At 40.8% G+C, this 12,381-nt stretch overlaps 1 protein-coding gene across 5 annotated transcripts in view; it reads right to left on the bottom strand.

The window, feature by feature from the left end:
* Positions 1-12,381, bottom strand: part of SND1 (staphylococcal nuclease and tudor domain containing 1) — a 439,060-nt gene that overhangs the window by 273,127 nt on the left and 153,552 nt on the right. For all 5 annotated transcript variants that reach the window (XR_013415510.1, XM_077997257.1, XM_077997256.1 and 2 more), the window contains exon 11: positions 10,151-10,240. Coding sequence is in view for 4 of the 5 variants with exons in the window: in XM_077997257.1 (XP_077853383.1) it covers positions 10,151-10,240 (90 nt within the window). In the remaining variant the exon portion in view is untranslated. The remainder of the gene's footprint in view (positions 1-10,150; positions 10,241-12,381) is intronic.

Here is a 12,381-nt window from a genome sequence, read left to right as displayed (position 1 = left end):
ATCCCAGCACTTTGGGAAGCCGAAGCAGACAGATCACCTGAGATCGGGAGTTCGAGACCAGCTTGGCCAACATGATGAAACCCTATCTCTACTAAAAATACAAAAATTAGCTGGGCTTGGTGGTACATGCCTGTAGTCCAACTACTCAGAAGGCTGGGGCATGAGAATCGCTTGAACCCAGGAGGCAGAGGTTGCAGTGAGCCAAGATCATGTCACTGCACTCCAGCCTGGGCGACAGAGTGAGACACTGTCACAAAAAAAAAAAAAAAAAAAAAAAAAAAAGAATTTGAGAAATGAATTGGTATTACTAGGCTACTCGTTAACATATTAAGGCCTTCTTAACATAGCAAGTGTTTACACATGACCCAAGCTGCTTCAGGGACTGAGTCCCAAAGAAAATAAACACACCAACTATTGACCTTAGTTTTCAGAGACTACTTGCTGTTCAGCCCAGCCCACTTGTTGAAGCCAGAAGAGGTGAGAAGGCAAAGCTGCAGAAAAAAATACCTTATCCAAAAAGGTCAGATTAAGGAGAAAACCTGGGATTCCTATAGTTACTGAAGAAAATTCCTGCAGAGTGCCACATAATGCTCTATGTAAAAGAGACAGTGTTCCAGAAGACAGTCTTGTGCTAATTATTCCTAATGTTCTATTCATCAACCTTGAATGGGATGAGCACGGCTCATCAAGAGCTACTGCCAGGAATGATTTCTCCCAGGGTGTATCATATTTCAAAATGCTGCTAATTACTAAGTAGAAGTGATGGAGGTCCTGTGACTAGGATGGCCATGAGACAGGGCAGCCTTCTTAAGTGGACATCAGTGTTCACGCTTCAAGGAAAGCAAACAGGATGACGGTTTGGAGATAAGCCTACGGACAACACTGGAAATTTGCTTGGGTGTATCAATTCCTCCACACCAACTGTCAGCTGGTCTGCAGGAGGGAAGGCATTACCACCCAGGAGGAGTATTGACAGAAAGAATAAACATAAATAAAGGAAGCAAGACAAAATAGGCAGGAAATCGGAGACGAAAGAATGCTGACATTATCAAACCCTGTCTCACAGATTACTTGGCAAAGAAACTAACTACTGAAGTAGAAATCCAGAAACAAGAGGTTCGGCCAAGAGTCAGGTGATCAGATACAAGAAGCTAAATTGCTTTCCCAGGGCTGCCATGACAAAGTACTGCAAACTACCCCCTCAAAGTTCCGAAAGCTCCAAGTTGAAAATCAAGGTGTAGGCAGGGTCATTATACCTCTAAAGGCCCCAGGGAGGTATCCTTCCTTGCCTCTTCCTAGCTGGTGCATCCTGGCAATTGGCAGCATTTCCTGGCTTGTAGCTTAAAACCACTCCAATTTCTACCTCCACTGTCACATGGTCTCTTTCTCTCTGTGCCCAATACTAGTCCTCCTCCTCCTCCTCCTTCTCTCCATCCCCCCTCCTCCTTCTCTGTCTTCTTCTAGAGTTGGGGTCTCACTATTGCGCAGACTAGAGTGCAGTAGCATGATCATGGTTCACTGAGGCCTCCAACTCCTAGGCTCAAGCAATCCTTCCATCTCAGCCTTCTGAGTAGCTGGGACTACAGGTGAAGTCCACCACGTCTGGCTATAGATCCTCTTCTTATTAGGAGACCGGCCATTGAATTTAGGGTCCATCATAATCCAGTATCACTTCATTTTAACTTAATTAATTACATCTGCAAAGACCTTATTTCCAAATAAGGTCACAATCTAAGGTTCGAGATGGATGGGTATTCTGGGGAGATGCTGTGCAACCCACTACACATATCATCATGAAAACATCAGGAAGGACGAAGGACTATCCAAGCTAGCAATACTCATGGAATAGAACTGTTACACTTTAGGGATACCTAAAGCTTTGCCAGAAGAAGATAACTGCTCAGGTAAAAGTAAAAAAAAGGCAATTCTAGGTAGCAATAAAAATAATTTCTTTCACATAAGAGCAGAAAGTATCACTCAGATTTTAAATACATTAAAACAAGGGGCTCATTTTTTAACTTACAACCACATGACCTCAATTATGAAGATGTAGCCTTTAAAATATCAGTTCTACCACCCAACTATAAAAAGGTGACAAATTTCAACCTTAGAACTAACAGACACTTGTGCATCCTACCTTCTCACACATAAACAAATTGTTCATACCCTTGGGAAAGAAATATTCAAGCAAACTAAACAATTAGCCCAACTTTACACAGTGTAACAAAAAGAGATGCCACATACATAGAAACCCTGGAATGCTGGTGCTTTCCAATTGGACTCTTTCTGAATGATATGGGTTATGTTGCAGATACACAAGCAAACTTATTTCTCATTAGAAAATTTATATCTAGGATCCCTATATAGATCCTTATAAGTGGACAAAACTGCTCGTATGCTGGAGAAGAAAATGCTGAAAAAAGACAGCAATAGTCAGGTTTCCTTTCCAAATGAGCACATCTGCATCCAGCCTCACTTTACACTTGTCTACAACATAAGATATTCTGCACAGTATCATCAAGCCCAAGCTCAGAAGAATCTATTCTCTGTAAACCAGGAGGTATAGGAAGTTGGAAGATTTGCAATTCAGCACATTTTATAGGGTTTTTTGGCACATAAGGGTTATTTTTAAAGTGGGAAAAAAAGCCTGTCCTCTCCCTACCCCCAAACACAGCTGAGCTGATTCAGCACAAATCTCCCCTAAAATAAAATCTTGGTTTGCAGAGAGTAAGCATGGAAAGTTCCAGCCCCAAGGACGACATTTCAGAAACCTAGCTGAAAAGATCAGGAGTGGGTGGCTTAAGACAAGCCGACCACAAATCATGTTATAAATATAGGAACATTCACCAGAAAACTATGAGCAACTTGGGAGTCCAAGTAAGAAAGTCTTTAATAATAAGCAAATTAATACAAGAGTATTACCCAGAGATATGAGAATCTTGAGGACTCTGGTAGCTAATAAATCATGTCCCTCAGGTGAGCATACAGAATAAATTTCCAGGAATGCAGCTGAAACCTCTAGTTTCTTCATTTAACTTAGAGATGCTTTTTGAAGAGGATATTACAATTATGTTATATATCATACAAATAACACACTTCAAGGCTGAGCGCAGTGGCTCATGCCTGTAATCCCAGCACTTTGGGAGGCCAAGGCAGGTGGATCACCTGAGGTCAGGAGTTCAGGACCTGCCTGGTCAACGTGGTGAAACCCCATCTCTACTAAAAATACAAAAAATTAGCCAGGCGTGGTAGCAGGCGCCTATAATCCCAGCTACTTGTGAGGCTAAGGCAGGTGAATCGCTTGAACCTGGGAGGCGGAAGTTGCAGTGAGCCAAGATCCTGCCATTGCTTGCACTCCAGCCTGGGCTACAAGAGCAAAACTCCGTCTCAAGAAACAACAACAACAACAAAAAATAACACACTTCACCAAAGAGCTGTATGCTCAGCTCAACACCCTGATGGTCCTCAAAGCACAGGGGTACTTTTCAGAATCTGCAGGAAAAACAACAACAACAAAAGACAACCAAACACTCATTATTGAAAAGACCATTTAGGTGGCAGCAGGAAGAAAGCTACCTTGCTGAGCTTCCAGAAACAGGCAACTCCGGTCATTTCTGTTAATCAACCTCCTCTAGACAAGAGAGCTCAAAAATCAAGGAGTAAAAGATTAGGATCCTTCCCAAAAGCCACAGGGTAAAGGGCATCTAAAATGAACATGGTCTCCAATGCATGTTACACATTACTACCACTTCCAAGCAGGAGAACTCTTCCTAGAAAAATGCATAGTCGGAAATTACAAGTCATTCAAAACAGCTCTCAATTTGGCAAATATCTTCAGTCATTTGTTCAAAAAATTTACAGCCACATTGAACAGCTGGCACTGAGGAGGCAAGGACAAGCAACCTTGTATAAACCTGTCAATTTAAATCACAATGCATTCACAACCTCAGGGCCTGCTTTGATCATTAATGTAAAGGACTTTCCATAGCATGAATGAATCAAATTAATACGAGGTGAAAAATGTGGAGATGACAAAAGAAATGTTTATAAAATCCAAACTTAAATAGAGGTAATTAGGAACAAGAATCCCCAGACTACCAGCTTTTTGTACTTAACACAGCTGATTAGGTAACACACTGCAACAGACAGAACATACAAGTGTTTTTAAGGAAAAGGACAACCCTGATAAATAGCCAGGGAGAAGGGTGGAACCCTCCTCAGGAAAGCTCTGTGCCCTTGACGAGCTCTCACTAGCACAGTGAAAAACTGCTCCTGCTAAGGAATGTTACTCCCGGTACCTTTGGAGATCTATTCTCGTATGGTGGAACAAGCACCTACGGTGCCCCTCAACTTCTCCGTGACCCTGTGCCAAGATAAAGCAACACCTGTCCTTCCTTTCTCCCTGATGCTCCCAGAAGTTGCACTTATGCCAAGGGAACGAAGAGAAAGAGAAATCAAGCTTCAAAATTGGCTTAGCAATGTTATCGAGGACTTCACATTGCTGTATATCCTAGGCGAAGAACATGTAATCTGACACTGCTTTTCTCTGAAGAACGACTTGATGAAACACAACTTCACAGGGACATCTCAAAGACTAATGAGATAATGTCTAGAGGGCTAAAGGCACTCTGAAGGCCGATATATAGTGCCATTACCACCTCCTGATAGCTACAGACTACCTGAAGAATCTACTTTCTTGCAGCATGTAAAGTATTTATTATATACAGGAACAGACATAATTCCAAAAATACCACGACCCTGTCTACATCTGAGTCAGTATATACAATAGAGAAATAAACATTTCCAAAAGTCTTTAATTCAGCATAGCAACTAAAAGCATTGGCATCTGAGTAAAGTCTTTTCTGTGGGCTCCAGTTTCTTTACCTGTAAAGACCAGAACAGCATGTAGATCTTGCAGGGTGGAGGCGAAAATTAAGAGTGAAAACAAAGCTCTTAGAGTTCAGTGCTTACTACGAAGAGGGAACCCAATAAACAGCAGTCCTAACCCTTGAAGATATAATCGGCATTCTGTCAAATGCTTTACCAAAAAAAAAGTCTGTCAACTTCACAGAAGAAATTTCAACAGCATGAAAATCATAAAATGGTAGCCACCAAATTACAAATGAGCCACATCTCCAAAACTCTGCTTAGACATTCAGAATATTTTATTTTATTCCATAGAAACAAGGCTATAAACAGTAGTTGGGTTGCCAACCTAGCTCACAGAAGCACATTTACCCAGAATAGAGATAATATCATTACATATATTAACCATTTCCAGATTGATTTTGGATTACTGATATGAGGAGGCAGTCTAACACCCTGATTCTGGTGGCAAAACCTATAGGAAGGTCACATAGGAGTCCAGGCTAGATGAGATATAAGCAAGGTAGGATCAGTGCACTGGAAAGGAGGCATCATTCAGATATATATCCAGCAGAACTGGGTGAGGGACTGGAATAAGAGGGTGTCAAAGATGTCTGACAGCAATAGATAACGGGGTAACTCCCATAACACTGGAGGAGAGCCAGTTGTCTGATAGAAGATCAAGAGATTAGTCTTGGAAATTCTGGATTTTTAAGTCTGGTACACATGGAGATCATTTCCAATCTGGCACACATGGAGATCATGTACATCTAAAAGTACATACCTCAAGAAAGACAGATTTTGAAAAGAGAACAACAATCTAAGGCAATCTGGATTTGAAATAACTCACTAAATGATTTATAGCCCCATAACTTCCCAAATGTCTGCACTGATCAAGAAAAATGCCCAATTTTAAGTGCCAAAATGAGCTGGGTTAGTTCATATAACAAATTTCAATGGCATGAAAACTACACAAAGACCACTGCTAGTTTACAAATGAGGCTCATCCCCAATATTTGCTCATTCAAAATAAATCGTAAAAGAGACATTAAAGGAATAGGCATATATTTTCAGGATAGTCTCTGATGATAGGACAGTTTACAATGAGCGTCTACTGTCAGCACTGAAGCTTCAATGCACGCTGGCTTCTTGCAATTCCATCTTTTCCATCATTTTTGAAACTCCAGTTGTCCAAACAAATTCCAAGTTTAAATACAATGATTCGCATGGTGATAGAAATTCTGCAATTAAGGGACAGGAGCTATAGAAATGACTCATATGTCATTTTAAAAAACTGTATCACATGGATAAACCATATTGAGTCTCAACTTTAGATATTTTACAAGATAGCTGGAGGGAAATCCCAATGAAGATCTCAGTTACTACCTTATTCTCCTGAAAGCAAAATGACTAGGGCAATGCAAACTGATCTCTAAGCATTAAGGAAAAAAAAACTTATAAACACAGAAAAAGATTGCCCCTGTTATCAGAAGAGGACCACAGCCTAAGGATACCAGTCTCACCATCTTATTCACACAGTGAGAAAATCATTCTGGAGAACCGGAAAACATGTTAAAGTTATTACAAATTCCATTTCATGATGAGCCCGTGAAGAAATTAACACAAAACTCTTTGCTGTGAATATTCCTTAGTCAAGATTTTAGTGAAAGAGGGCAGATGGTAAACAGGAGATGGGAAGGGAGTTCTACTAGGCAGTATGGCAACTGAGGGAGTTTCCAAAACGCTTCAAGGATACACACGTATTCTTCTACCACTCTCAATTAGAAACACACACACACACACCCTTTAGCACCAGCACATACTTATCTTCTGAAAGCGAAAGCCCTCATGCACATCTAATTAAATAACACTGGAATTCATGCAATGGGTTGAAAAGGCAATAAAGCCAGCAGAACCAACAAAGAAAGGGAAAAACACTCCTCATGATGTCAGATTAGTTGCACACTGATGCACTTCTCATAATCTCAGAACCAGGAATATATCATAACTGAAAAAGTAGTGCTATGATAGATTCTATATAAAAACACTATTAAGCAAAATCAAACCATATAGTTTACTGGCATCTGGACAAACATGAAATACTACTATCATCCTAGATTCTCATAACTCAACTTCATGAGAGAAGGCAGGCAAGTAATGGCCCCAGTTCACAAATTACAAAACAAAGCCTCCAAGAGAAGTATGGGTAATTTAATTAAAGGCATTAATCCAGAATTAAATCTAGGAAGTGAATCCATTTCCAAAAACTAGGAAGGAGGTCATCAAGCCAAAACACCTTAGCAGTTTACCTTCAATCTTATTTCTCTGCATTCTAGCAACTCCTCAAAATTATCATATTATCGACTCCCTGAGAAGGTCAAATAATAGTCTAGGCAGAGAAGATGATTTTACCTCCACTATCTTTCTTAAGCTGTGACAGGCTGCCCTAATCAGCTTTCATGCACACAGGCACATAGACACACATGCTCCCTCGTGGTGCCTCTTAATCACCACGTGCCATGCTGAACAGCTGCAGAGGTCTGAAGGGAATTGGCAGAAATGTGCAATGATGTGCTAGCCACTCCCCTGAGGCATCAACTGCCCTGCCTGCTCCCAGAGGCCAGAGCACATGGGTGTTCACTGTGGCAAGTGATAGGCCCAGAAGACAGGCAAGTGGTTTCAGGTGGTGAGTGAGGAAAAGCAGTTTGCATCAGGAATGTTCCAGCCCAGCAGAACTAAGTTGCATCCTACTCACTACTCAGGGATACAATATTCATCATTTATACAATGTCACTCTGGGGAACAAAACTTGAGCTCAGCACAAATAGAATACAATCAACTCTGCTGCACAGGAACCAATAAAGGAGGCTTCTCTCACCAAGAGGGAACCTAATTGATTAAGAATTGACTCCATATCTGACACTGGAGGTCAGTCCTTTTATCCTGTGACAGAACACTTTACAATGGCCTGACATACAGTCCTTGAGAGCAGAGCCTGGGTCTAACCTTCCGAGACCATTCAGCAGCTACTGCAATAAGCTATGATCTATGGTCCCAGGGATGAAACAGAATCAGGGTTAGGGCAATATTCAAAGAAACCAGGTGAATGCCATAATACATGCCACACAACTGGCTGCACACAAATCAGATATGTGCTGCCACTCCTTTCAATGTGATTTCAGATAAATTTCAATAGAAACCCAAACTTGTGAAGAAATTCCTTGGCTATCTACAAGCAATTGTTTATGAGCCAATAAATGAGTGAAATGATATCAACTTGGTGGAATAGAGATGTTAGACATTTGATCAGAAAACAGGAGATCTAGAAATTGAAAGAAGCTTAAAGCCATCATTCGCACTCCACTTCACGAATGAATACCGCATGCTGTCAAGTTTTGTACAATGACAAATGAGCCTATTCTCTGAAGAAACCTGAGTAGATTTAATACTCATTTCAAGAATCCAGTTTGGTTTCTCTTCCTCAAAATTAGCAATTTTACCTTATGTCCAACTTCAAAATCTCTTACTATAATTATCATCCTAGTGACTATGATATACAATAAAAATGGCTGTATTTATAATTAAGATACACCATTTTGGTATTAGTACAAAAGTCAGAGCCTTATTAAACCTGTCACAAGGCCAGGTACGGTGGCCCATGCCTGTAATCCCAGCACTTTGGGAAGCCAAGGTGGGTGGAACACGAGGTTAGGAGTTCAAGACCAGCCTGGCCAACATAGGGAAACCCCATCTCTACTAAAACTACAAAAATTAGCCAGCCATGGTGGCATGCGCCTATAATCCCAGCTACTTGCAAGGCTGAGGCAGGAGAATTCCTTGAATTCGGGAGGCAGAGGTTGTGGTGAGCCGAGATCGCGCCACGGCACTCCAGCCTAGGCAACAGAGCGAGACTCCGTCTCAAGAAAACAAAAACAAAAACAAAACCTATCACAGGATCAGTGGTTCAGGTAAGGAATGCTAATATGGCTTTAGTGTGTTATGGCCAGATTAAAAAAAATGGTTTTGCCTTTCTGAAGATACAATAAAAACTCACCCAAAATATATTTCTCCTAAAATCCAAACTGAAACTAAGTGAGGAAAAGATGAATCACAGTACCTCCTTGAATAGCATTCTTTCAATTACTATCATAGGAACCATCCCATTCATGTTCTTTGTTGATCCAGGACATAAGAAACAACCCAGGACTTTTAGGGTTGGGACATGAGGAAAAATGAGGGGATGCTCAAAGGCTCACTATCAGATTCCCAGAATGCAAATTCTGTGGCCAGTCACAGAATATTACGCTCTAACAAAGAACACAAAGAAATGAAATCTATGGCCTCTGAATTGTTACATTGGAAATACAAAGTCAACATGCGGCCGGGCATGATGGTTCGTGCCTATAATCTCAGCACTTTGGAAGGCAGAGGTGGATGGATCACCTTAGGTCAGGAGTTCGAGATCAGCCTGGCCAAGATGGTGAAACTCCATCTTTACCAAAAAATACAAAAATTAGTCAGGCGTGGTGGTGCACACCTGTAGTCCCAGCTACTCAGGAGGCTGGGGGGTAGAAATGCTTGAACTCAGGGGGCAGAGGTTGCAGTGAGCTGAGATCACACCACTGCACTCCAGACTAGGCAACAGAGTAAGATCTTGTCTCCCCCCAAAAACAACAACAACAACAACAACAAAAAAAAGTCATCAAGCTACACAAAAATCTGCACACGAACTAACAGGAAGCCATATACCCCTTCCTGAAAAAAAAACTCTTACAGGGGACAGAAAATTCTGCCAGTCAGAAGAATAGAGGGAGCATTGATGCCACAGTGCATTACAATAGGCATGCTCATAGTCCAGGTCATCCCCTCTTCCCCTTATAGCCAGCCTATCCCTCAGAAGTAGCGGAAGCATGAAAAAGGAGCAAGCTTCCCTCACTAGTAAATCCCATAGTCCTGAACATTTAATGAAGGTGGCTGGAGAAAACAAGAGAGCCAACTGAATGGAGCTCAGGGCAATATGCAATTATTAAAACTGGAATTGAGCCCGGACCCTGCTGTGAGACTACTGGCAATCAAACTGTGGTCAGGGCCCTAATTTTAAACCTCTCCCATTGGGTACCGTTTCTGACACATAAACACGCCTCTCTTCATATCAAAGTAATTCCACTTGACTTGATGGAGGAGTGTCATCTGCTGGTAAAGGGCCCAGCTTACAACAATTGACTCCAAAAGATTAGCTTAAGCCCAACCACTTGCAAATACACTTCTGTCATCAATTTCTTACCTTCTTCCCAATAAGCTTTTTTCGAAGAAATTCCCGGGCCTCAAACATGTAAGGAATGTCATACAGGGGACGCAGTTTCTTGTTCTTATCCTAAAAGTAAAATAAAACATGACATCAGGAATGAACAAAATCAAATGAACACGTCCAACAGCACAAGATATAGGAATGTGTCTGAAATTGTACCTCTTTGTATCGCGAATATTAAATGTTAAGACATATAATAAATGATTTTAAAGTATTTGGTTGAAATGCTTTATTGAGAATAGGGCTACCTTTTTCACACAACAGGCTCACAAATAAGAAATAGAGTGTTTGTAATCACCCAAACTGGAAACAAATGTTCTTTAACAGAGACATAGGAGCATAAACTATTACAGAAGAAGCTCAATAAGTATTAGGACACTTCAAATATTTACAGATATTTTAAATCCAATTCTATTACTCAAAAAAATCTTTATTGAGCACCTACCAACTGTTAGTTCCATACAAAGCATTCTATAAATACATGTATAATCCTGGACTCAAAAATTATGAAACTTAAAATAGGAATAGAAGAAATCCTACAGATAGGAAATAGCAACACAAAGCAGTTTGTTTTTTTTTTCTTTTTTTTTTTTGAGACACAGTCTCGCTCTGGACAGGCTGGAGAGCAAGGGCATGATCTTGGCTCACTGCAACCTCCGCCTCCTGGGTTCAAGCAATTCTTGTGCCTTAGCCTCCAGAGTACTGGGGATTACAGGCATGTGCCACCATGCCCAGCTAATTTTTGTATTTTTAGTAGAGATGGGGTTTCACCATATTGGCCAGGCTGGTCTCAAACTCCTGACCTCAAGTGACCCGCCTGCCCTGCCTTGGCCTCCCACCCAAAGTGCTGGGATTACAGGTATGAGCCACCACATCTGGCCAACAGTTTTGATTAAGTGCTATGCTAATACATGTGATATAGACTAGGGACTAAATGCTATAAGAGTTCAGGGAAGTGGAAAGAAGTAATCAGGAAATGTTTCATTGACAAGGCCAGATTTAATATGAGTTTGCAGGATAGTAAAGAAACAGGAGGAAAATTAAAGTTGGAAAAAACAGAAAAACCAAAAGAAGAGAGGCAGAAAGGAACAGTATGTCAACACATACACACTTACTTCATTATCTCACGGGCCCCAGATTCTTCCTAAAAGAGGTGGCTATTCTAAGCAATGTCATTTTTAGATGATATAAGAGGGTCTATCTAGATGAAGGTAACAGAAGTAGGAAAGGACAGGAGCCTGAGAGATAACGAGAACCACTTGAAGAAATGAATTAATGGGAACTGAAAATGGTGTAGAAAGGGAGGATAAAGGAGTAGGAATCCAATGTGGAGTCATGATGACATGCGTAAGTCAAGAGACTTTTGTCTTTGTATAAGAAATAAGAGATCTTGACTACACCAGTTGGTATACTTCGCTTTAATATTTCCCTCCCAGAAGCCTGTAAGCTCCACGACAAAAAAGACCCATTCTTTGTTTTTCTTTAACTCCCCAGAACCAAGTACAGTACCTCCCTCATCAGTACATACTCAATAATTACAGTTAGACTTAAGTAGCTCCAAAGAAACATGCAGACTGATATACAAAGATCAAATGTGGCACCTGGTATCTTCTGTCCGGCAAGGATTCTTAGCTATGATTGAGTGCCATCACCAATTCTGCTTTACGGCTTATGTTATACTTGGCTCCTTAAGAGATCTCTATTTGTAATCTATTTTTATAAAATATCCATAATCCTGTACATGTGTCCCTTGTGTTAACCAGCATTCCCCTAACCCAGGCATACATACAAAGTATGCTAGGAGAACAGGATTGCTTTGCAGAGTTAAGAATCTCCAGGAAAATATTTGCAAAAAGTATAGAAAGAAAGGAGAAAATCAAGGACCAACCCCTACCCTAGATGCACACCATTGATTCCACATCCTCTATGCTTATCCAACCTGGCCGAACCTTTGCCATCTATTATGCACCTGACAAAACAAGACACCTCTGTGTAGTCCAAACTGTACTCAAAGAAAATATTACGTTTTTTCCTAAGTAGCCACTACTTTTAAGTAAAGAGCCTTCATCATTTTAATGCCCCATTTAAAAATCATCCTAAGGTTGATATTATGGTTAAGGGGATCTATGAAATAGATGTTTCCTCCTAGACGCAAACTAAGCCTCTATGCCTCCAGCACATAATACCAACATTTCAATTCATTGACC

Source organism: Macaca mulatta, chromosome 3 (assembly GCF_049350105.2).
Source record: "Macaca mulatta isolate MMU2019108-1 chromosome 3, T2T-MMU8v2.0, whole genome shotgun sequence".
NCBI classification, from domain to species: Eukaryota; Metazoa; Chordata; class Mammalia; order Primates; family Cercopithecidae; genus Macaca; species Macaca mulatta.
Note: the sequence above shows the minus strand (reverse complement) of the source record. Positions and strands in the feature narration are given on the sequence as shown.